The sequence below is a fragment of the Temnothorax americanus genome, unplaced genomic scaffold (assembly GCF_048541705.1).
Source record: "Temnothorax americanus isolate GAGA-0224 unplaced genomic scaffold, ASM4854170v1 Scaffold41, whole genome shotgun sequence".
NCBI lineage: Eukaryota > Metazoa > Arthropoda > Insecta > Hymenoptera > Formicidae > Temnothorax > Temnothorax americanus.
In genome coordinates, this window is record NW_027509559.1 from 240,508 (window position 1) to 266,080 (window position 25,573).

General features: G+C 33.4%; 2 protein-coding genes across 3 annotated transcripts in view; one reads left to right on the forward strand and one right to left on the reverse strand.

Annotated features, from left to right (window-relative positions):
• LOC143902889 (synaptotagmin-10) overlaps positions 1-25,573 on the forward strand; it is a 31,402-nt gene continuing 5,829 nt past the window's right edge. Inside the window, exon 1 of the mRNA XM_077416101.1 lies at positions 1-234. Coding sequence (XP_077272227.1) covers positions 144-234 — 91 coding nt within the window. The 5' untranslated portion in view covers positions 1-143. The remainder of the gene's footprint in view (positions 235-25,573) is intronic.
• LOC143902884 (adenylate kinase 7) lies at positions 277-25,562 on the reverse strand. 2 transcript variants are annotated; one of them, XM_077416094.1, is made up of 12 exons: positions 23,441-25,562; positions 18,051-18,242; positions 17,547-17,688; positions 16,441-16,855; positions 15,313-15,403; positions 14,309-14,659; positions 13,989-14,209; positions 12,820-13,134; positions 12,072-12,223; positions 11,267-11,406; positions 9,844-10,002; positions 277-4,023 (listed from the first exon to the last, which is right to left on the reverse strand). In XM_077416094.1, the coding sequence occupies exons 1-12, from the start codon at positions 23,525-23,527 to the stop codon at positions 3,673-3,675; spliced, it is 2,616 nt and encodes an 871-aa protein (XP_077272220.1). In that variant the 5' UTR covers positions 23,528-25,562; the 3' UTR covers positions 277-3,672. The 2 variants fall into 2 exon arrangements, with proteins under 2 accessions (XP_077272220.1, XP_077272219.1); XM_077416093.1 differs by lacking the exon at positions 23,441-25,562 and adding an exon at positions 20,309-20,758.

The following is a 25,573-nucleotide window of genomic DNA, read 5'->3' on the forward strand; positions in this document are numbered from 1 at the left end:
GAAACGGCGCCGAGCATTCCGGCGACGCCAGACAACGCGGCACAATCGAGACGAGATAATCACTGTGGGACGGAGCTTTAAACTACCCCCGTGGCTATCCACCTACACAGTCGATCCGCAGCGTTCGATCGTGCATCGACGATATGGGAGTTGTGAAGACGGCGTCGGAGAGCATCCTCGAGGAGACCGTGGGGCCGAGCGAGGAAGCAAATTATTCGCAACAGGGTTACGCCGGTAAGCGAGTTGATTCTTTTTTTCGTGGTTTTACGTGCAAGATAAAAGCAGAAGCTTTCTTTCTCCCTCTCTCTCTTTCTCTCTCTCTCTCTCTCTCTCTTTCTCTCTCTCTCTCTCTCTCTCTAGAGAGAAAGGAATCGAGAGACCCTATTCGGACGGAGCGTAAATGTATCGAGCGCACCCCGTAGTATCAAGTGACGCGATCAAGGTCGCCCCATCGCGATCGTTCGCTCGCTCCTTCGCGTTCGGTTTCAGACCGGCTTCGGCGCAGGAATTCGTCCTGCTCGCGACGCCGTAGCTTTAAAGGCGATGTGACGAAGCCGCCCACCCGAGAGCGACTGCTAACAGGTGTTTGGAGATACAGATATACCGCTCGCGGTGTTTTCGTGCACCAGCATCGACGGAGCAGAGATCTTGGCCGTTGTAACGTCGGGCCGTACTCGCAGACGGTCGAGCACCAGCTTGAATTCGCGACGATTTGTGTGACCCTAAGGAATGCCAACGACGTCGTTTGAACGCGAAATTTTCGGCGGATCAGTTGTCCCATTAATTAGACTCTAATTAGCAGATTGAATTACTACGTCTCACCAGGCCGTAACACACAACAAATTATTAAAAACATATTTTTTCGAGTTTAGAGCTGAACTGGACTAAAAGGTAGACGAAATTTTATTTAAATGTTGAAGATTGACAGACAGACTGTTACTTCGAAATTTGACGTTGAGTCACACGTCGTGCGGTTAATTGCATTACATCGCGTTCTGGTAGTTCACAGCACATCAATTGAACCGTGTAACACGTACATTGAGCTTTCGGCATGTCTTCAAAATTAAAGCGATACGCGCGTGATGTATCATCAACACGTTAATGTTATTGACATCGCGTTGCTAATATCGCGACTTGAGTGTGATAGCGCACGGCATGCCGCGTCCAGTACGAAAAAGCGAGGCTTTAACACTATTTATACTTGCAAGAATCGATAAGTGCCGCGATCAAGTTTTACAAAGAACAAGGCGACTTCGCCTCTGCGTCCTCGCTCTTGTGACAGTGTCGGCGGAAATTAGCAAGGTACGATAGATAGAAACATCGCCTGTCGATCATTCGGGTGGATGATGCCTGATCAAGATCTACTTTCAATACGGATATTGCATTGTATTGATTAAAACGAGGTTACAGTAAACTGACCCAATTTCTGGCCGGTAGGCGTAAGTTTCGAATCGATTAGACCGCGCGAATTAAAACTACGTAGAGCATTTACAAGCTAATTGGCCGCATTGCATTTCCTTAATTTTCGAGTTTACTTTCATATGCGGCACGCCCGAGAATAATTTATACATTCATCGTGTGATTTCCCGTTTATTTTCGCGGACAAATTATTCATAAAATCGCTCTCGGTCCCGCGGACATAAAGAGTATTTTCACATGTTGTCGAAACATAATAAAATTAAAATAAAACAAGACAAGATACGTTGCGTGGATGTATCCGTCTGTAAAAACATTTTATGTTGTATTGTAATTCGAAAGTTAATCAATCTCGCTGCAGGAATTGAATTGAATTTATTTATTTCACATATCGCTCGTATAACAATAATACAGGAAAATACATTTTGCGAATGTATTAAGCTTGCTGTGGTGAAAAGTACAAATAATGTGGAATTTTCGCCCTTGGCCTTAAATAACTATACCAAGCGGCTCAATAGGAAACTCCACGATCCCAGAAGAAGCCACACTTAGGCATGCGCGCTTTCAGGGGAAGCCATAAATTGATAGCGAGGTATCAAAGGATTGAATAGTTCAACGTAATACTTGATACACTATCCGCTATCATTATAACGATATTAATATATTAGCTGCGTAATTAAGCTTCACGTAGCACATAATTTGCGTATAATTTGAGTTATAATGACGTCAATTAACTAATTGTAATGATGATGTAATTTTAAATGAGCAATACAAGCCTGTCTATGACAATTTTATTTTTAACAACCAGAGTACTATTTTGCTCTTATTATACGAAAATACATTATTACGAACCATTTTCAACGTTAATTAACTACGGCAAATAAAATCTTCTGTCTTACAACCTTTCATATGTTTGTAGAGCAATTAATATCACGATATAGAAAGGCGCAAATTAAGTGGACAGAGTTAAGCAAACTGATCTTTGCCAGCTGGATCGCACACAAGGATAACAAATCGAAAATTAGATACGACTTGAAGTCCAGGAAATAATTCAGTTGCGAAGCATTACATGATTGATCGCCTATTGGAATTTTAAAACGTAACGTTTCCTTATGATATCACTATATTAGCGCCATAACTAAAAGTGTGATAATCAAATAGTCTTATAAAGAAAATAGTGATACATTTTTTTAGTAAGTTTTATAAAGTCAACTTAAAGCGTTGTGTATTGGCAGTAACTTTTGAAGTGATTATAACTTTTGAAATGTGTAAGCTTTCCATAGATATAGTCTACCTGGTCAAGGACTGTAAACTTTACTGAAATCCTTTCAAGAAATCGCACGTGAACAAAATCTAGGCATTTTATAAAGCAAAGATTTGTCTTAAAGCTCTAAGCTCTTCTTACGCATTTGCTCTCCAACAAAAGTTTGTTGGAAGTAATCCGTTTTATTTAATAACTCTTTGTTTCCATATAATGCAACTTATACGTGTGTAAAATGTGATTTCGTATCTAAGAGATAAATCCTTTGTAGACGTCACTTCGAACGGTCAGCTTGAAACGCTTATGTTGCACAACAGAATAGCATAAGCGCTTGAATCCGAAATCAAATATAAATTGAAGATATAGAACGAGTACCATACTCAATGCGATAAAATGAGGGAATTACGAAGAATTATAATAATTTTATTATTTTTTGAATACCAAATATGTAATTTGTAATTTAATTTTGAAAAATACCAATATATGTAAATATGTAATTTGATTTTAATGGAAGTGCATATGGTAGGGAACAACTGAACATTGATCTCTATGGAAATATGTAATTTAATTTTAAAAAATACGTAGTAAGAGAGAAGAGATTATTTAAGTACGTCATGTTATATTTAGTACACTTTACACGTGTCTAAAGACAAAGTCACGTTTGGATGAGCACCGGCATTATTGGGTTAAAAAAATAACGTTCGCATAAAATAAAATCGTCACAGTTAAGTTAACAAAGTTATTATGCATGAAAAGTTGATATTGAATATCAAAGAGGATTTATATTGTCTTTTATTCAGGTGTCCGGTGGAATTCGTGTGATCTTAGATATATTAAAGTAACAAATGTCAACATATAATAATCGTTAAAATGATTGATAGAATATGATGAACGTTTTGAGATGCAATTGCATTTTCGTCTTTAGCTTGCATTATGTCAAACATTTAGATTAGTGAAAACTTACTATCTGCTTTAAGAATAATTTGATCAATTTGTTAAGCTTTGTCTTCAAATTCATCGGTTATTGGTTCAGCGAAATTCAATTCCTCTTTTTCAGAGTTATTAATTTCTTCATTTTTCTTCTCAATTTCTTCGGAGCTCCGTTCAAGAATCGAAATCGCATCTATCTGCCTGCCCACGTCTTGCATTTCACTTTTTTCTATTTTGTCCGTGGTAGATAATTCATCCTGCTTTTTCAGGAATTGCGCTACGTCAGCCTCCAATCCTTCCCCCGGAAGGACATCGTTTTGTTGCCGGCCGATAGCATCCAAGAGCATGCTCATTGTTTCCGTATAATCCGGCTCGAACATTCTTCCCTCGGGATTCTTTTTAAATAAATACTCGGCCTGGAACGGGAATATATTTCTTACTCAGTCAATGCGATATTTCAGCGCGCCGTGAGTTTGGAGGTCGAATAACAATAAGTATTTTGATAAATAATTTGATGCGTGAAAATATTTTATAATAAATATAAAAAATTAATTAACTTGCAAAAATAAAGCACAGTACAGCGTCGGTTAATTATGAGATATAAATAAAAGTAACGCGATATGCGTGTTTTATTACAGATAGAACTGAAGTACTTTAACTCACTGCACAATTCTTTTTTTAATTGAAATGCGTATATGAAACTTTTTCCGGCTGTTAATTTCTATAATTAACCCGGCTGTTCCTGCATTCTTCACTCGTACGTGAGAATACGCGAGGTTGAATCGACCTCATAATCTGTTTAAAACGGGTCGTGTACCATCATCCCCTATCTACAACCAATATTACGACCCACTTTCACTTTCAATGTCACTCGTCCCACTTTTCGCTCTGATTTTTACATCAGAATTCTTCTTGTGATTCAACGTAGGACAACCTACGCATCGTTTTACCTTCACACCATTTCAATTCTCCATATATCGCGCGAAAGCTTTGCCGTGGTTTTATTTCTAACTGCAACAATGATTGACACAACAATGCAGCTATCATAAATGCTGCTACATAGTTTCACTGTAAACGATACCTAATGTGGGATCGTTCGATAAGCGGAAATGGCGATCGACATTTATAAAATGTGAAAGTTATTATACGCGAGAAACCGTTATATATTATTATTCTGTAATTGTTTATTGTAGAGATATATTGAACGCTGCGCGCACAGGTCCATTATTTTCTATTATTAGATATACCAAACTGATGGTATACAATGAAATTTGACTATAAAATTTGACAATCAATAATGATAGAAATTTAATGATGTTCCCTTTTGCATTGTTTTGGAGTACTGAATTATTATACGCAAGAATATCAACACCGATTGCGTGAGGTTTGTCGCTGTTAATAAATTAGTTACTTCTGCGCTAAGCGTCATCTCCGTATTTTACGTGTGCATGAATACCTATGTGGCGCCGGTACAATACGAGCCGATACGAGTGCCACAGAATACTTTAACAAATAAAAATATAACTAATTTGCGTAAATGATATCTTACGTTACAAAAATAATCCACACCGCTCGAAAATGTTTTAAGCAAGTGAGTTAAAATACAAAATTAATTTAAAAAAGAAAATAAAAGTATATTACTCGGATTTCTTTATATATAACATGCATTTGTTTTTTTAATACAATTTTTTCTCTTCGGTAGCATCCACGTGCCATTTTTAACGCGTTTTATTTTATCCAATTTTCTTTTATACATCGATGTTGTGAAATAACTTTTTAATAGACGTATCTGTTACCTATTATGATCGCGATGGGTTTAAACTTGAGTTTCACGAGACGAGATTTGTTACGTGAATGGAAAATCGAAATTTCACAACGTACAAAAAGCTTTTGTTCTGTAATTTCTGAAAGTTTCTTATTTTCTTAGAAAAATCGCCATTGGAAGTGTAAATAATTTTACTAAAGTATTCGCTATTTTAAGATTCACAATTTCATTACTTTCCAGCAAAATTGTCTGTCGTGTTGTAAGACTATACGCTAATGTAATTTGTAAAGTTGTAAAATTTTATTACGTCACCCATTTGTATTTATGGCAGCATTCGTAATTTTAGCACAGTCATGACGTCGCACACATCGCGAATTCCACCTCGTTATTAATTTTCCTTTGTAACTTGTTCCGCGCGACCGACACGCTCTTATGCAAGAGCGTCTAAAGATACTGGCTTATTGTTGCGTTATCGTGTTCTATTACCTCGCAATCTCGTATTCGCTCGCGTCTCGATATTTCCCAAACAACGTTAGAATCCTGATTTGTTTGCACGCGGCCCGCATAGAAATGATCACATTATCTACGTCTAAGAGATATTATAGAGTTCGTTTTATCGAATTTGCGCGCACAGGTATATAACGATGGAGAAACATATGGCTCAGAAAATTTAGTTGAGTTAAGACTACGCAAGTCCAATATAATATTTAGAAAGTAATACGTTTACACGTACGATTTTAATGGTCACGTTTTTTTTTGTAATTAAATGAAATGACACGTAGGACTACTTCGTAGATCGATACTTAGAATACACAGAGTGAATACGATTGAATCTTTGTCAGTCGAGCGATAATTTAAGGCAAATAAGGAAAATAACAAATCTACTAAAGATGTTAAAAAAGATGTTAAAACTAAAGATGTTATTAAAGATGTAAAAACTTTATATAATAAAAATGAACAATTTACTATATACAGATTTTGTTTACTGACATTGCATGAAAAGATATTGATCATAACACTTCGCTAGACGAAAGATAACAATCCCTTTGAGACTGTGTACGACGGGTTAGCTGAACGATCGATCGAAGTGACGAGACGAAGAACCTCGCCCATATTTTATCAAGGGGTTTTGGATCGTAAATGCACACATTTGACTTCTATATGCATTTGTAGATGAGGTTGATAGAAATAATAATAATATAGTCTCGAGTCTCAAAAACGTGGGGAAAGATATTTTCTGGGGCGTGAATTTCGCATATTACCATATGTAAAATTAGCTAATAGGCACTGAAAACACTTTGCACTATTTAACTTAAATATTATAATATTACTAACTTTATATAAAATAATATATTTATAATTATCGTTCAGATTTTGTTGCGTTTAGGATACTTTCCTACGGTGACGGCAGTAATTAACAAACTTATTGGTTTGTTCGACCAATGTCCTGAATGTTTCTACCAATTCTACCAATACAGATTAACTTTAAACTCGGTCCATTTTACTTTTTATCTTTTTCTAATGATTAGAATTAAAAAAAGATGAAATCGTGATTCAATGTTGTACGTCAATGGTCCATTTTGGGCGAAGTTCTTTTTATCAAACAACCTTCATCCAGTTCATCGGCCTGCGAATTTTCGATGTAAAATGTGTTGCTGAGATACTCTTAAAATTTGAATATAGTTTAGTACGATGAATCCATGATCTTCATAAATTTATAATCCAAAGATTATAGACAGGAAGATATAGAAGAATGTTTTGAAAGCTTAGATCATTAAACGAACAGAAGAAATTCAATTTCTTTTATCGTTGAAAGAGATAGCGTTCATAATTATGGATTGTGGCAGTCAGTAAATGTCTCCTTCAAAAAACAATAACTCCGAAGAACGCTTTAAATGTAACCGCACATTGTTGCATATTACCATCGACTCGCTCTGATAGCAATCCGAGACTGCATTTATTTGAAATGATTGTTTTTTAAATAATGAATGCTGAAGATCGGGAATATTACTATAATAGCATGATATACTAATCTACTGAACCTGCTGAGAAATGTCGAAGATAATATGCATTTACTTTATCGACGTTGCCTTTCCCTTTTTTGACTTTTTGCCTCTCTCTCTCTCTCTCTCTCTCTCTCTCTCTCTCTTTCTCTTCTCTTTTTTCCTCGTATCTCTTCGTCGTTTTAGTCTCGCTACGATGTTCTATCCATTTATGAAACTATGTATACACAATGAGAACTTTCTATTAACGATTTTAATGAAAAAAAAAATCAGTCTAAAAGAAATCATTTTAATGAATTGAAAGTGGGTAAGAACTTTCTCCTGTGTAGACGATTTTAAGATTAAAAGAAATGGAAAATTGAAAAAATAAAGATGATGAGATCCATCATTCGTAAAAAGGTTGCAAAGAGGATTATAAATGTTTCGCATCGACAAAAGTTTCATAATGCAATATCAAGAATATGCACAAGTTGTACGTATATCTTTCAAATAATTTTATATAAAATTGTATGCGAAACTTCATCTGAGAAAGTAGTTCAAGTATATATATAATAATATAATATAATTAAATATAATAATAATATAATTAAGTAAATGCATAAAATGTAAAATAATACATAAAATATTTAAAGAAACAAAATTTAATTTAACAATTTGCAATAGTAGTATAGATTTTTAATCGTTGAATTGCGTCAAGAATATGCACAATATAATTTATTTTTTAAATAATTATATATATAATTCTGTTTACAAAATATTTTATTTAACAAGATATAATAAAAGCATATACCTACATAAAATAATATAAATTCATAAAATGTAATCAAATGTATAAAAGAAACAAAATAATTTTACATAAAATTGTTTGCAAAAGTGTAACGCTAAATTCGCGATACTAGTATTGACCTTAAATCGTAGAATTGCGGTTGTATAATGATCTCTGAAGAGATCGATCATGAATACCAAATTAAAACGACTACTGAAGCCGATAGTGAAAAAAATTGCTTATGCCCTTTGCGTTTCTCCGTAATAGCGGACCGATCAAAACCGACGAAGCTCGAAATCACGAAATTATAGATAGAAGGTCCCGATATATGGTCGACGGAGAGCCAAGAGAACGGTCATGCTCCTATTCCCCTCGTGGTTCGATGTTCCGGAGTGGAACGGCGTCTAATCGTGAGCAGCAACCTATCGATTTCCACGGGAACGGGATTCAAAGTGTGAAAGTTGTTCTCGCATTCGCACATGCGAAATGTTCCTTTCGCGGCGATTGCCGAACTATGTCGAAAATCGAACGGAATTACCTAATTTGGCGATGCCTTAGAGTGGACGTTCGCACACCGAACGGATGTCCCAACAGAAATTTTATTTGCCGCGGCGTCTAAGGCTCCTGTCTAACGCTTTCACTCCTGTTAATTGCAGTCATTTGCGCGAGTTATCATTTTTTCCCAGCCAAACCATCACTCAAACATAAATCGTCGTTCGAGATTGCTGTTTGAAATTTCATTTATATTTATTTAAAATTTTTGAATGATGGGGGGGGGGAATTTATTCCGCAAAATTTACTCTCAAATTATTTTTATGCTTATTTAAGCGAGATATATTGTTGCATTTGTTCAATAAAATTATAAAATAAATTAATCTTTTAATACCGCGAGATATTTTTCAAACAGTTTAGAGACTGTGATGAAAGAAAATAAACTATGATATAATATCTTTAATATGCCTAGATTTTTAAACTCCATTTTATACGTAAAGAAAAACAACATACATTTGACAATTTTAGAAAAATCTTAAAATAATTTAAAATATATATAATTTCATCGATAAACTCTTTATAATACGTAAGGCCATATAACTTTTTTCCTGTTGTTCCGGCATAAATTGACGATTACGGCAAAGCCATCTATCAGCCGCAAAAAATTCGGGTACGCGTCATGAAACGTGCAGTATTGTCACGATTTTATACGATTTGCAATGAATTTATACATTTATTAAACAAGTTAATCTTAATTTGTCTTGTATACTCCTGACATTGATATCTTCCCTCTGACGAGGGATAATCGTCAAATGTCACGCCGCGCCGTGATCCCGCGGTTACGAGACAAACTCTGAATTTAATTGAATTAAAAGGGGGTCACTCGACGTAATTACTCCTGAGCTTCTTCAGTAAAACAAACTAAAATTCGTTAAAACGATCGAAGTTTAAGTCTGCCAGAACGCGGCGATACTATAATTCATTTGTTGCAGCGTATTGTGCAAGTTTGGCAAATTAATTTCATTGCTTTCTTGTGCAACGTTTCTCACATTTGCCTTACACAATTTCCATCTTGAGCTGTTATCTTAACTACCGGTGAAACGGTAATTGCGATGAAAATTTACATACTACTATCTTTTTTTTTAATTGAATGTAATATTTTTGCGGTAATGAGACGTTAATAAAAGATAACAAACAATGATATACTAACGAGAAAATCTATTGGATCCTCCGGTCGTAATTTTGCAACTTCTATCAAAGCTTCGGTCAATGTCGGAAAAACGTACTTCATTAGGTAATGTCGTAATGGCTCTGCCAAAATACAAAGCCTTTCTTCTTCCTCTTGTTTCAACTTCTCCATTAAGTTCATCTATAAAAGACAATGCTTTATTCGTTATACAATCTGTATCACTGAATTACATCGTTTATATTGTTGACAATCGAAGAACATCGAATCCAGACAAATTAGCGGTATATTACAACAAAATTTCCATATTACATAAAATAATCATGAATAAGAGAAAGGTCGAGAGCTATGGTTGACATTTCACAAGATAGATATTTTACAATGACTGACATGAGAAAGGAAGTCTTGTTTGAGATCTAAATAATTTAATATTTGCGATTTATGTAATATGTGAGAGATTTATTGTTTATTCTTCTTCCGCTCTATCTGGATGATTACTGTCGTGTAATTACGATTTTGCATGTACAAAAGAGCTATCTTATGAGCGGCCAACCGTGATCGATACGCATTTGCATTTGCCGGTAGCTTGAGACACTAATGTATAAAACACGGGTACGCAAGCTCCGTATGCAAAAAAAGTCCCGTAAACTTCAAACACGACTAATCCTGGTCAGTCGCGTAACTTTACCGGATACGTGATGCATAAAAAACAGATTAATATTGCAAGTTAGTAACTTTAACTCGTCTGGTTCGTTTAATCTCCAAATCCGCTTACGAGTCACTAATTTGCCTTTAAAATTAATTTCCCAGAATCGGGAAATTTTACACTGTTCCGTAGAACAACGTAAAATGCACATTGTAAATCCCTAGCGGAGAAATTAGAAATATTGACCCAGTATAGAAATATTCGTCGATGCGGACATAAATTTCGCCGAGATCAATAGTGTGGTCATTTATGACCGACGGTGCGGTTTGAGATTGAAAGAAAAGCTGAATATTTGCTTCGAATTACGCCCAGCTAAGCATAAACTTGATAACTGCTCTCGTAATTACATTGAATAGATTAAAAGCTCGTTCATGAAAAAATATGCATCTATATTGCAATAGTATAAAAAAGAAAAGAGAGAAAGTAATTAAATATGCCAACCGCATTAAATGAGTTATATTATCCTAATTATTATCCTAATTATTTAAACAATTGAGGGATAGTTTGGCAATTTCAATAATTAAGTTGATTTTGCATGCAAATTAATGGCTTATATACATCGGAAAGTTTGATATTGAAACATTAATATAAACAATTTTGGGAGCTAATTTATTACCTATCTCTATATATATCACACTAATTCAATATTCCCTTGCATATATAAATATTTATGCGGAATAAATTAAAATACATTCAGTTGCAATTCAGTTTGACTTTTAAATACAAAAAGAATTTACCAACCCATTCCGTCAATTTCTCTTCGCGCTGCCGTTTACATTTCAAAATTTCTCGCTCTTTTCGTAATTTTTCCGCAATTTCAGCAGCACGTGCTTCTGCTTCAATGCGTTTTCGTGCAATTTCCATTTCCTCGGCTGTTGGTCCTAGACGAAAAACAAATATTTTACTTTTTATGATCTCTAATAAAAAAAATTATGATAAAATAACATAATCAATTAAACAATAATAAATTTTATAACAGCTTTCTTAATTACGAAAGCTTCTTTTCCCTCGCTATTATATCAAATAAAATTAACTTAGATATAATTTTATTAATCGGTACAAGAGCCAGTTTCTTCGATATCGGTTCACGCTAATTGAACATAACTGAATGTGTTCTCCTTTTCTCTTTGTAGATCGTAGATATAATTACGATACAAAATAAAGAAAAAACAAACTAAGATTGGCCAGCAACGAAAGAATCGACCTTTATAGCTAACGAGAAATACAAGCGTATTAAAAATTAAGGCCGCTGTTCCAGAAATTATTACTCGATACTTTGTAGGAAATTTATATCTCGTGATTCAACGGGGCTTTATCAGAGAACAAGTCCTCTTTAATTTCACTGCGAACAATAGAAGGCATCGTCCCGTGACATTTGTCTTTTCGTGAGTTTAAAAATGGCAGAAATAATGGGCGTACGGTAACAGTACACGCGCAACAATTATGGAAACGGATAGAAGACGTTCCATGTGCATTATTGTGAAGTATGGTAAAAGTTGAGATGAGACATAAAATCGCGGGAGAGAGAGTATGAATTATCGCGCACCGTAATTTCTTGGTTTTCCTAGCTTTTCCAAGCAGCGATAAATCGTAGGAAACATATCCGGACAAGTGTCAGTTTCCACGGAGATGACAAGTGGGTGGATTTCCATCTCGTCGAATAATTGTAGCGGCGTGTTATCGTCCGTATTTCTTTCCCTGAAATATCATCCGTGATGCAATGCGTTCGTTGCAAAACTTTTATGTGAATATAAGCTTCCGTATTTTAAAACGGCAAAGTTATTTATATAAACAGGCAAAACTCACATTTGTTTGGCAAATGCAGAATGTAAATAAACTATACAGATCGCATATTAATGATAATTTATATTATTTAAATATTACGGTTTGTAAAAACAAATTAAGAAAATACAGGTTTTTTTAAATATATATATGTAATAGTATAATAATTAAACACATTTTTTCAGCTGAAAATGTATTTAATTGAATTAAAATCGCTCGAGTAATTCCTGTTTTAAGTTGTGCCGTATCGCAAAGTAATATTACCACATAATTTTTAATTGCCTTAGTATACTTGATTTTTTCAGTTGTTACATTTTATTGCGGATGCAATCGATCTTTATCCATGCACTTTCCAATCCAATTTGTGTGGGATTGGAAGCTAGCTTCAATATCGATCCCCTCCCCCCCGTCAAAATTGTCACGATATTGATATATGAATAAACCACAGTTCTTTTCACGTGCAAAAATACCTTCAAGCCACCGTATATATTTTTCGTATATGTAATTAATACCTGTATTCTCTCATACGTCGTAGCATGTGCTCCTCTGTATAATGCGTGTTTTGTATTTCTCTCTCTGGACGATTTATGATTCGCTCCTTCAGAAACTCGTCGCTCGCTTCCAAAACTACAACCAATTCCGGCAGGATCGCCGCGTCATTTCTAACTTCTTCGACATTCTCGTCCACGAATTTCTCTTCGGCTACCTCTAAACTCTCCTCGCTGATCAGAAATAGATTTCTGGCTTGTTCAAGAGTTTTCGGATGTCCATCCATCACGTATCCGTGATTCAAACAATCCTTCGTATCCAACCGGTTTAGGAACAACCTTCCACATTAATTGATATTTCTACTTATTATTTGAACAATATAAAATAAATTATTTGCTGATATCATAATATTAATTAAATCGTTTATAAAAGTATATAGATAAGTTTTATAAATCTCATATTAAAATTTATATGGTTTAAGTTTTTCAGTCAGAACTTCGCATCATAAATTTTAATCCGTATTTGAATATATGCTATTTCTGGGTAAACAATCCAAGTATTGTTTTCGACTTTTAATTAAATACTTTCTTGCAACATGTTACATCCAGGCTATAAGGTTGATAAAGCAGGGTTGTGACCTAGCGACGTAGAATGAAATTTATTCTACGCTGTTACGTTTGCGTCGAAACTTTGTGTACATCTCGTGTAACTTATCCGGCAAGAGAATGATGTTCAAAGAAGTACAGTGCATTTATGAGGGATCGTACGCGAAAAAGCCTTGTTCCGCTAGTTTTACAGTCTCTAGAAAAATGTTGGAAAAATATACAAGAATCCATATTCATTTATTACGGATTTGCACGCGCATCGCCGATATATCGATCCGAATTGAACGTAAACCATATTATATAGGATCTCGTAAACGCGTTTTCGGTTTTCATGCAATTAGCGTTGTCGGAGAAAGCATAACCCCATGGCTTTTAACTGCTAACTGCACTATTGCGCCATTATACCATTAATCAGATAACGTTACCAGCGTCAACGTGATTACAGTAAACCGCAACGCAGGAAATAAAGCCGATTAACGATGTGAGGCAGCGCTTTCCAAATATACGCGAGCTTGGTGACGCCGAGCTCGAGTAACCGCTCGCTGAAGAGAATTTGCAAAAAAAATAGCACATAAATATTTAATAACTTGTTCAAGATGATATCGTCGAGACGGCCATTATTCGCTGCCATGTTAGACCGGATCTCGTCAAGCTGCTCCTGCAACTTTACCGGGCTCACGATAATCTCTTTTTTGTCATCTGCATCTTCTTCCTTAGCCTCTTTACCCTCGTCGCCAACAGCACTTTCTGCTGCATCTCTCAGGTCATCTTGTGCTGTATCTGCTTTCGTGGCTTCGATGTCGTCGACCTTATAGAATTGCGCGATTGCTGACTTTATTGCTAATTATTATATACAGAATGTGTATTAACAACAATTTTCACTTTTCGTAAATAAATACACGCTCACCAATTTTTGAATTGTATCAGAGATCAATGTTTTCACGTGAACGTAAGGTATTCCATAATGTTTCGCGAGATATCGAGCGACCCGGGTTTTCCCAGATGCTGGTGGACCAAGAACGATTATTTTCACCGGGCGTAGATTTCGCGCTGCTTTATATTCCTCTATGACTGCGTCTACAATGTCTCGGAACGGCATGTCAAAACACCAGCGTATTCGATCGATGATATATACCGGATCGATGTTTAAATCTACTGTCATCTGATCGTATATCTGCTGTGAAACTTCCGGCAGTAAAAGGGCCTCTTCCTTCGATACGTTTTTCACCTTACCGGTAGTTAAACCCTGGCTGATTTTCTGTCACACAGATATTAATTAGAGGCTATAAAAATACTTTGTATATTAATTTTCAAATCGTTTACTTTATTTTGCAATTTCTTGAAAATTTATTTTACTAAAAATGTACCTTATTGCGTAAAAGAATAATAATACGGAAAGACTATTGAAGAGACTAATGTCTTTGCGTTTTATAAAAACTTAGCAACAAGTACTGGAGACTGTTTGCACGCGGTATGCAAATCTTCATAATGAAATATTCGTAAATTATGGCGAAGAAATAATATTCGCAATCTTTCAACGGTCTCGCTAAATTCCACTCAAAGTACTTGAATTCTTTTCTCCGCTTACTTGTATAAACCAGTTTATGCAAGTAGGACGAAGAATGTTTCAAAAACTGGTTTGCGCCAGTAAAACGGAATATGAAGCAAATTATTGAAATCAACCCCCATTTCGAGTAATTGAGGTCAATAAACATTTATGCAGAAAAGATAACGCGATAAAGACTGCAATAATAATGTTTTTATATTTGTTTGTATGTTCGCTAGATAGTGTACTGTGTCTGTTTTTCTTATTGCAAATGCATATTTAAATAAAAAAACAAAAGCAGGAAATATAAGAAAATATTTATAATACGATATTTAGTTAGTCAATATAAGTGAAAGAACTCGTACCTTAACGATCGTATTTTGAGAGATTAATTCTTGCTCCACCGCGACGATATATCGCATCGGAGGCCAATTTTGTAGCACCGACGATACAGTTCTGGAAATCAAATTACTTGTAACGATAAGCGGATTTGGCTAGCCAGACAATTAGAACTCCAGCGTGCTCCAACAAGCTTACGTTAATATCACCCATCAACGCATCAAGATTTATAGAATATTAAACTTTTTCAGGAATAATGAAACATTTTGAAGTCGCGATATCTATTTTATTTATATATAATATATGCATGTATGTAATATAAACTATTTTATTGTTATTTTTATTGTTGCCATTATTTTTATAATAATATCAATTCTCTTTAAAAAGTATATGTAGAGCCATTAATTTATAAAATGTTTATGTTTTCTGATATAAAAATATGAAATCAATGAGAAAAATAGCATTTGTCAATTAAATTTTTTATTACGATATTGCGATATTAGCAATATTTGGTGATACTAAATTTAATATTAAAGATGATATTAATAAGATAAAGCTTTATTGCAAATATAATATTAGGGGAGACCGCGCGCGCGCGCGCGCGCGGGGCTAAACTCGACACCGGGGCAAACTTGACACTAGGTTTTTTGCCAATTTAAATATATCGTAGAAACATGCCTTTCTTACTGTAAATGCGTCTTTATATGTGCCAGTATTATCAACGGAATTTGGTAACATTCTGAGTTATAGTGTAATTTTTAACGCGACATAAGCGTTTTTGATAGTAAAAAGTAATTTTTCTGATCTCTCGAAAATGGTCTACTCTTTCATCGAGCTTTCGGGCAAAACTAAGCGACGTACAGCAAAATTTCTTTAAGCAATGTTGTACCTGAAAGAACGCTCTTTAAATGTATACCATTAAATTTGCTTGAAAATTTTAATTAATTGTTGAAAATTGCCTTTGAAAAAATTGTGTCGAGTTTACCCCGGTCTCTCCCCTACTTTATACTGCGCAAATAAGCCTTGAATTTCTTATATAATGTATTTCGAGGCGCATCTGCTTTATTCTTCAAACGTCGAAATGAATACCAATATCGCAATTTCTCGAACCAGATAAATGGGATCTTATATTTTCCTTCTATTATCACACTCACGCGGCCAAGTCGCGAACGTGTAGAAGAGGTATCTTGTTCCGTCCCTCGCCAAATATCGGTAAGAAAGGCGCGTTTTGCCAGGCCATTTTGAACAAATAATGAAGCGGACCTTCTTCTACGCCGTAGGTGATACCGCAACAAATCACCAGAGTTTTCAATTTATTCTTTAAATTAACGATCTTCTTCACAGCCACAACCTCTCTCTCACACTGAATATGTTCCTTGTAATTCGGATGGGGCTTTCGCTTTCGATAATCTGCTTCCGTGAATGGTAAATCTGGATCTGACGGATTTAACGGCTTCGTGAAAGCCCACGTCATTATGGTGGAAATCAAAATAAAATGTCGTGTTGGTTCCTCTCGTTTGAAGGCTTTTGGCGATTTTTTCTCCGTACTTTCCAGCATGTGAACAATCTCTAAAACCAGAAGAGACTATATTTATTGTCTCGATAAAACCCTAAGCGGCCGTAAGTTTTAGTCTTTTATTTTTTAATAATGGCTTAGTGCGTCAAGCAACTTCCTTTTATTACTTAAACGATAAGACGAGCTAGGTATAGATATCTCGTTTTATTACTTATTCCCCAACGGAATGAAAAATGAAATGTTAAACTATACAGGGATTTAATAATTTCTAGATACCTACTATAATTACACGACTTAATTCGAAAAAGGATTGTATTTAATTAATAGTCAAAATATACGACACTATTTTTCTATGCTACATTTTTTTAATTAAACATTTTTTATGTAAATATATTTTATTATAATGAAATATCTTATCTCTAATATAATTAATATATACTTTAGCATTTTTTTCTCTGTATTTCGCGTTAAATCTATGGACATCAGGAAGGATAATGAAATTACACCATTCTTGCCTTAATTATTAATTAATTAAAAAAGGCATATTTCATTTTCCAACTCTGCGTCTATTTTACAATGCAATTTGCAAAAAACGGAATTTCAAGTTAAAATGCAAAAATCTTTTATTAAAAGTAAAATAATTTATTTTACGAAAATCACATTTATCTTCTTACAATGTTAAATTAAAATAAAAGCAATATATATTTATATTAAAATAAAAGAAATGTATTTGTATCAACGTACCCTTCAAGACCCAACATGCTTCTTTGATTTGGTCTGGTTCCTGTGTAATGTCATAGATAATAACACTACAAATCATCAACTCAGATAAAAGAAGACCTTGGTCGTCCGAGTTAATCACCGTTACGTTCTCTGGGCACGAGTACTGTCGGACATCAGCAATGAAAATCAAATAGTATTATGTGCTAACAAATTTATCACACTTTTTTCTCGCAGACTTCGCTTCTTGCACTCGTCTTAAGTACTGATTCTCGTATCAAGACGCGTAATGGCATGTGAACGCACGATATAAAAGCGTTAACTTATACATTAATCAACAATGTGCATACAACTCATATCAACATATTAACAATTTCAGGTCAGATGCGTTAAAAACGCGCATATAAAAAATCCATGCACTTGGCGAGAGATATCCGATAAAGGCAAACTTTAATTTCGAAATACCGGAGAAACCACCGTTATCGAACTTGATGAAACTTGAAATTTAAAAGAACTTGAAGATATTACCTCGCGATCCAGAACTGTACCGATCACTTCGTATTTTCTTGGAACTTCTGCACTCTTGTCCGGCCACTTTTTTTTCTGTCTCTCATTTCCTTCTGCATACTCATCACCTTCGTCCTCGAATTCATCTTCTTCGTCCGGCGGCGCGTCTGATGGTGTACTCAGTGGATCGATATAGATAGTATCCGATAGTACCTGAACATTATTAATAAGCCCAATATTTTAGCACAATACATTAATTATATAAGTGTTATTTGTTAATAATTTAATTTAAAAATTACATTTAAAATTACCTCTAAAACCTATTTGCATATTTTATTTATGTATAAATATATGAGCATTATTTTTTTCTTCTAGATTAATATCTCGTTACAAAAAATATTTATAAACAAAAAAAGTATCTTATAGGCTAATCAAATTCCACGACCTACTTTCAAAGATTCTGTAATAGAAAAAGAAAAGTATTACCGTCGCGTATTTAATAAGAAATATGATGAATGAAAAAATATTATGCAATTCTACTGAGTTGACTTAAGGACGTTCTCCGGTCCTTATACTAGAGAAAATCGATTTTCTTAAGATTTTCTTAAAACTGTGAATATACGTTAATTTAGATGTGCTTTATGCTTGGTATAAATTTTAGTACCTCTTCCGGAATAAAAAATAAAGATACTAAGCCTCAAAGTTTCAGAAAAAAAATTTTTTAATTTAATTTTTTTAGTTTTGGCATTTTTTCCTTATAGAACTCGACGAGAGGAGCAACTTTGGTCCTCTTAGCCAACCTCGTATCTCTTACCGTTTGGCCTGGAAAACCTTTTCATTAGTAAAAGTTGAAACTTTGAGGCTCAGTATCTTTATTTTTTATCCCGGAAGAGGTACTGAAATTTATACCACGCATAAAGCACACCTAAATTAACGTATATTCACAGTTTCAAGAAAATCCTAAGAAAATCGATTTTCTCTAGTATAAGGACCGGAGAACGTCCTTGAAGTCCGCTTTATACAACATGCCTTTGAAAAGTTTTTGTGCGCATCAGCGTACATCTTTTATTTAGAACCATTATTCTGAACCATCTGACGATCCAATTTGTCGATGTATATTGATGTAATGTTAGTTTTACAAACTGAACCGCAAACCCAAATATTTGTTTTACAAGCTACGCTACAATGATTAAAGATAACAAATCAACTATGAGCTATGAGAAACCCTCGAGGGCAAATGCAAAAGTAATAACAATCATTTTTCATGCAATTTTTATTTTACTTTGTGGAAAGCAATATAAAGCGGTTAGTTCATGCAGCGTTACGGTTACCTTATCGGTATGATTAAAAAGGAAACGTTGAAAGATTTTTTAAATTATTCTTTTTTATTGATTATTGCGCACTAGTATGGTTAACACAATGCAGGTGGTGTTCGAATCAAAGGTTTCCATATTCATAAGTTTCTGATTGCCATAGCTTTCAACGTCAAGTATCTACTTTTCATCATGTTTTGGAAAGCATTTTATCGTGATACTCGCATATTTCGGAAAATACAATTAATTCAAAGCGAAATAATACAATACATTGTATGTTTGAATAATTAAATGCTTTTCAAAATAGCTAAAAATATCTTTGTTACAATACTTAACTTAATATGCTTTTTACTTATTTTTTTAATAATCCATTTAATATCATTTTTGTTAACAATTGCATTTTTTCATTTTTTAAAACAACAATATTATTATTTTAATATTGGTTTATTATTATTTTAATATATCCTACATACATATAAAATGTATATTTCTTCCACACTTGTACGAATATATATTGCCAAAAAGCAATGACAAAAATATATAACGAAACAGAATTATGGTTTTAAAATCAAAATAATATGAAAAAAATACAGACAAAATAATAAGTATTATTTTTATAATTTTTACTTAAAACATTTTCTAATGTATCTGCGTATTTAATAGATTTATAGTATAAAAGATTTGTTATTTTTCCATCAAGCTTTATATTAAACTTAGTATCAAAGATCTTTGTGAAAAGAAGATTAAAAATTTTCTTTTAAAAATATTATATTAAAGTTTGTATAGCGGCAATTTTTCTTTGACTTTGGTAAAAATTTGTTTTCAATTTTATATACAAAAAAATATTGAGATAATATTTTGTATATATATATATATATATATATATATATATATACAATATTATAAATAAATAAATAAATAAATAAATAAATAAAAATATATATAAATAAATCATTAGATACTTACATCAGTTAATATCTTTCCATGATAACTGTCAATATGATTGATGAAAATACGCCAAGGCTTAAAATGAGGTTTCACATTTTCAGTTGACAAATCACAATTCTCTTGTCGTTTTCCAGTCATCTCAAAGTCTAACAGATTGTTCAAAATGTCCGCAGCGTTTGTTAGTTTAGTTGTTGATATATTTTGTTTGTTATCCATATTTTCCAAATAAATACACGTGGCATATAACTATTACATCACAAATATACGATATTTTGATATGCGAAGTTATGTGAGCTGCGAGATACGTTTTACTATCGACATTTCTGGACATGTTATCGAATTGCTGGATTTGCAACTTCAATATGATAAAAAATCTGTTGTGCTTATCTATCTATATATCTCATTTCTATCTAATATAAATAAGTATATGTTTAACAATATAAAGCGTTAGAAATTTTAGCAGTTATGTTATCGTACATTATAATAAAACTAAATAATATAACTGTTATTATAATAATTGATTAAACATTATTAATATTTTCTTAATATATACATATACGTAGAGAAAAATGCATTTTTTAATGCTTAATTTCTAATTGTATTGCAAATTTTCACATTTTTTTCTAGATTTAATTAAAAATCAAAAAATATATGAAAAGAAAAGATAAGAAAACGTGGGATATCTTATATATATTTATATTAGGTGACTATTAAATAACGAAATATTTAAGTAAAGTTATTAATATTTATACTATTTATTAAATAATTACTAATTATTAATTTCAAAGTATGTTAAATTAACATAACATTGTACATATACTTTATTATTAATAAGGTTAATACATATAATATGAAGGTTATACGTTCCAGGATTACGTTAGGGAAATGTACAAGGGAAATGTGGAGGTTGTGTCGATTTCTTGTTACGAAACAAACGTACGCGCATTTCAATTCTAGAACAACCCCTCTGAGAAAAGCTATTTGAAAACTGAAATTATAAGCAGCAGGGATAAAGTGTATCTACTACTCTTACGTTGAACTTGGGCCATTAAATAAAACGAGTTTATTTTAAATAATTTGCAATTCAGGAAATAAAATCTAGGACAGAATTCTATTTCTAATATTATAAATAATAACGTTATAATATAATTACATTTGGATATATCTATGTATTTATTTTGATGCAAATATATAAATATATATTATATGTGTGCGTATTAAAGTAATAAATAAGCAAGCAGCTAGCGAATAGATTATATTCTGGTATAAAGAAATACATGAATAAATATCAAACGATACAAAATTTCAGAGATAATAAATTTCAACGACGGATTTTTCACAAAGCGATAGGGGAAAAGACAAGGAGGGTTGGTGGAGTCTATAAAGAAACGAAGGTCAGAGAGGGTCGAGAAGAAAGAGGTCAAGGCCACCAGTATTCAACGAAACGAAACCTATGTTCGAAGCAATGTTTTTTTTAGGCCGTAACAAATATTTATTATAACATACACTCGTTATAACGTACATTAATACTGAATCGATATAAAACAGAAGTCCTTAGAATTATCAAAATGTATTTATATATAATGGGATTAATGGTGCGAAAAACCCTAAATACGGTATGTAAATTCCTTGGCCTTGTAAGGAGCATCCTAATATAGCATGCGAAGGACTATTCGAGCTCTTCGTGCAAAGAAAAGGGTCAGGGATAGCGAACGTCATACGCAAGATTTTAGCGCAATAAATGAAAAAAGTTATTGGCATGTTTTGACAGGATGACAAGTTCGTGTATCGGTTACAGATGGAAATTTGATTGGACAACAGATTGTAGAAATAGAATAGATTGTTTTCAATTATTGCTTACCCGTTGCTATATGAGCCTTAAAGACCGAATTTCAGATCATAAGATTGATTGATTTGATATTACAAGGGTAATATTTCAATAATTTCCCATATTGCGAAACAATGCTTGCGATATTTACAAATATTTTTGATCAATTGTGCTTTGATAATAAATATGCTAATAAAATATAAATATTTCGGTGCATTCTCAAATTAATGTTATATAATTTGTTTTAAATAAATGATCAAAATATAATTTAAGATTGAAAATATATTGGAATAACTTTCAACGTTCATATGCGTTGTTTTGATCTAATTTTGTTCTCTTTATTTAACGATCGTGGGAAGAATCGTAAATACAAGCGTCATTTATTTATCATGTACGTGTTATCCGGGGAATGTTATTAATGAGAAAAATTTCTCGAGAAATGTGTCGAGGAAATGTGAAACTTGGTTATTATTGACGACAAATATCAGAAGTCTTGCGATGGCAACGACCCCGTAATTCACTACACTTCGATCGTCAATCATTTGACCATATATTACTGCGACGTCTGCGACTCGGCATGACACCTACGAAAAAGTATCTCGTAAATCGTACTCTGCGTTGAAAACTTCACATATTTGTCACGAAAGTATAAGCTTTTAGTTCGCAACACATAAATATACATACAACGTGAAGAAAGCATACTGGAAGCATGTATATTTTAATTTATGATGACATTCGATTTCAATGTCGTTTTTTCAATCTCTCTGTCAATGGTACAGGCCTTTATGAAAAAAAAAAACCATAAAAAGATATTTTTTTATGTATATGCAGCTGTAGAGCAGTAAAATGTGAAAGCCGAAACCCCCGGAAAACGGATTACAGAGTTGAAAAAGTTCAAATTAAATCACAAAGTGCAGAAAGACTTCCTTGTGATATTGCAATCAATTGTAAGTCCGCGTCGGCTTTGAGTTCAAGGGCGCACGCACACACACACACACACACACACACATTTTATGCCTCTCTTATAAACATTGTTATTTACGTGGCAAAAACTGTTACACTTGTGACGCGATTTTACATGCGTATTGAATAGAGCGCGATGCGGGCAAAAGTTAACTCGACGCGAGACATCTCTGCTATCATAATAACAAATGAAAACTTTACAACGCAACGGTAAACTACCTACGCGCACTCTTGTTCGCCGCATGATTCTATTTCATTTGCCCGTAGCAAGTGGCAACAAGCAGCAAAAAACCCGCATACACGGTTTTGTTTGCTGGTTTTGTTCCATTGTTTTCAAAGATAAAAGGCACAGTACGCACCATTCTCTTTTTTAAACAGCCATTATTGCACACACAAAAAAGGGCAAAAAGGAGGAAAAACGGTAACATGTGCTCTGTCTCGTACATGTGCAATTTAGTCAATTATCAAAGGTTCTGTCTATGTGACCAATCGCACATCGATTTCCAATTACTTCCCGCGCACAGTATGTGTAGTAACATTTCCAACAGTTCTCGACAGTGAGTCATTTCTAAAAAATAATCTCTGATATCGCTTTTCGCCGATAACAGCAGATATGGTATGATTATGATACGTCTAAAAAGATATTTAATTTCAGGTCAAAATACTTGAGAAATTCTTTTTTTTTGCCATTTAAAAAATCAAAAAATAAAATTCTCACAAAAATTTATTTCTAAAATCGTAAGCAAAGAATAAATTAAAAATACTGATCAAAGCAGATATGATATTATGCGTTTAAAAAGAAAATCTTTTCAGGTGAATAACATTCTTTTTTCTTAGCTGTTGAGAAATCAAAGGTAAAATTCTCACAAAAATTTATCTTCTAAAATCATAAGCAAAGAATAAGTTAAGACTACCGATTGTGCACACGCAGAAATATCTTTTACAATAAACTCCCTCTAGTCAATTCCCGAGCGTGGTTTGATCTCAGAGTTGAGTATGAAATATATGCCGGAGAAAAATGCATCATATATTACACTTATATGCAGCTGATAACTTGCTCCACTACGTTAAAGCAAAAAGCAAAGATATTTCTGTCATTAGCAAGACACGCATTGTTCTCGATATAAACGAGAACGGAAAGCTCGAAACGTTGGCGTACGTCTCTTCATTTGCCTCAAACCAAGGATACCATTCTCTTTGTCGTGGGATGCGCACGCTGACGTATTCTTCGCACACACACACACACACACACACACACACACACACACACACACACACACACACACACACACACACACACACACACACACACACACACACACACACACACACACACACACACACACACACACACACACGAATGCGATTTATTTGTACGGCCTTTCTCATCTGCATTTTCTTCTTTCTATGTTGCATAAATTTAATGAAAGTTATGCTTTCTCTTCGGATACTCCATCTACTTTACGAACAGCGATTTGAAATTGTATGATTTCCAATCTAATTAGTAGTAGCTTATACGTACAATATGATTTTCATTATCCTTCATTAAATTACATGGTCCAATAGACGATATAACGTAACGTTTCATAGCAATAAGAATTGTGAATATTTTATTCAATCCTTTCACTATGTTACGGTTCACCTACGTAGCTTACAATTAACATTCCGCTTAATGGACAAACTTAAATAAAAGTTTTTCATAAATTTCAAAAAACAAGATAGAAATATAACAAAAAATTTCTTTATTATATTACATATAGGTACGGAAAGAACGGTTTTGCTAAAGTATCTGAAAATTTAACTATGCACCGAGAGAATTTTCTCTTAAAAGTTACCCTAAAATCATGGTATAGTTGTGGGACAACATGTACCACCAAGAATTTTATGTGCGAGCTATTCTGATTATAATATCTATACCATAATAAAAAATATTAATATCTATTACATTAAAATATAAAATATATTTGATTAATTTTACTAAAATATATCTAGGAAATTTCAATAATTTTTCGAAATTTACCAATCTGCTTGGTAATTTTTATCACGTTGATTGTAAAATGTATTTTGTATATTTTAAAAATTCCTTGCCAAGTTGTCCCAAGTCTGTAGTGAATTTAAGGGTAAAATATAACAAAAAATTCTCTCCATGTAGATACAGATCTGAAAATAATTTTGTTGCATCATCAAAATAATTATGGTAGGTCGCTGAAGTATGATGAAAATGCTGTAAAAAATTGTGACATTTTAGCAATAAGTTTGAGTGTTCTACATAATTATTTTGATGGTTCAACAAAATTATTTTCAGATCTGTATTTAGCTAAATTTTTAGATACTCCAGCAAAACCGTTCTTTACGTGTATATATATCTGCTTATTCGCTTACAATAACTTTATTACACGTATATCTATACGTGTATTTGTATTTGTGCCTTATTTTTATACCTTACGATCCCAATGCTTATTCGCTTCCATCGAGTTACGGTAATGAGGTTT

Coding starts and splice junctions, on each gene's coding strand:
- LOC143902884 (XM_077416093.1), bottom strand. CDS start 20,506: ATGGATAACAAACAAAATATATCAACAACTAAACTAACAAACGCTGCG. Junction 17,689..18,050: donor GTACAGTTCTGGATCGCGAG/GTAATATCTTCA, acceptor GATGTCCGACAG/TACTCGTGCCCAGAGAACGT. Junction 14,210..14,308: donor CTGATACAATTCAAAAATTG/GTGAGCGTGTAT, acceptor CAATTCTATAAG/GTCGACGACATCGAAGCCAC.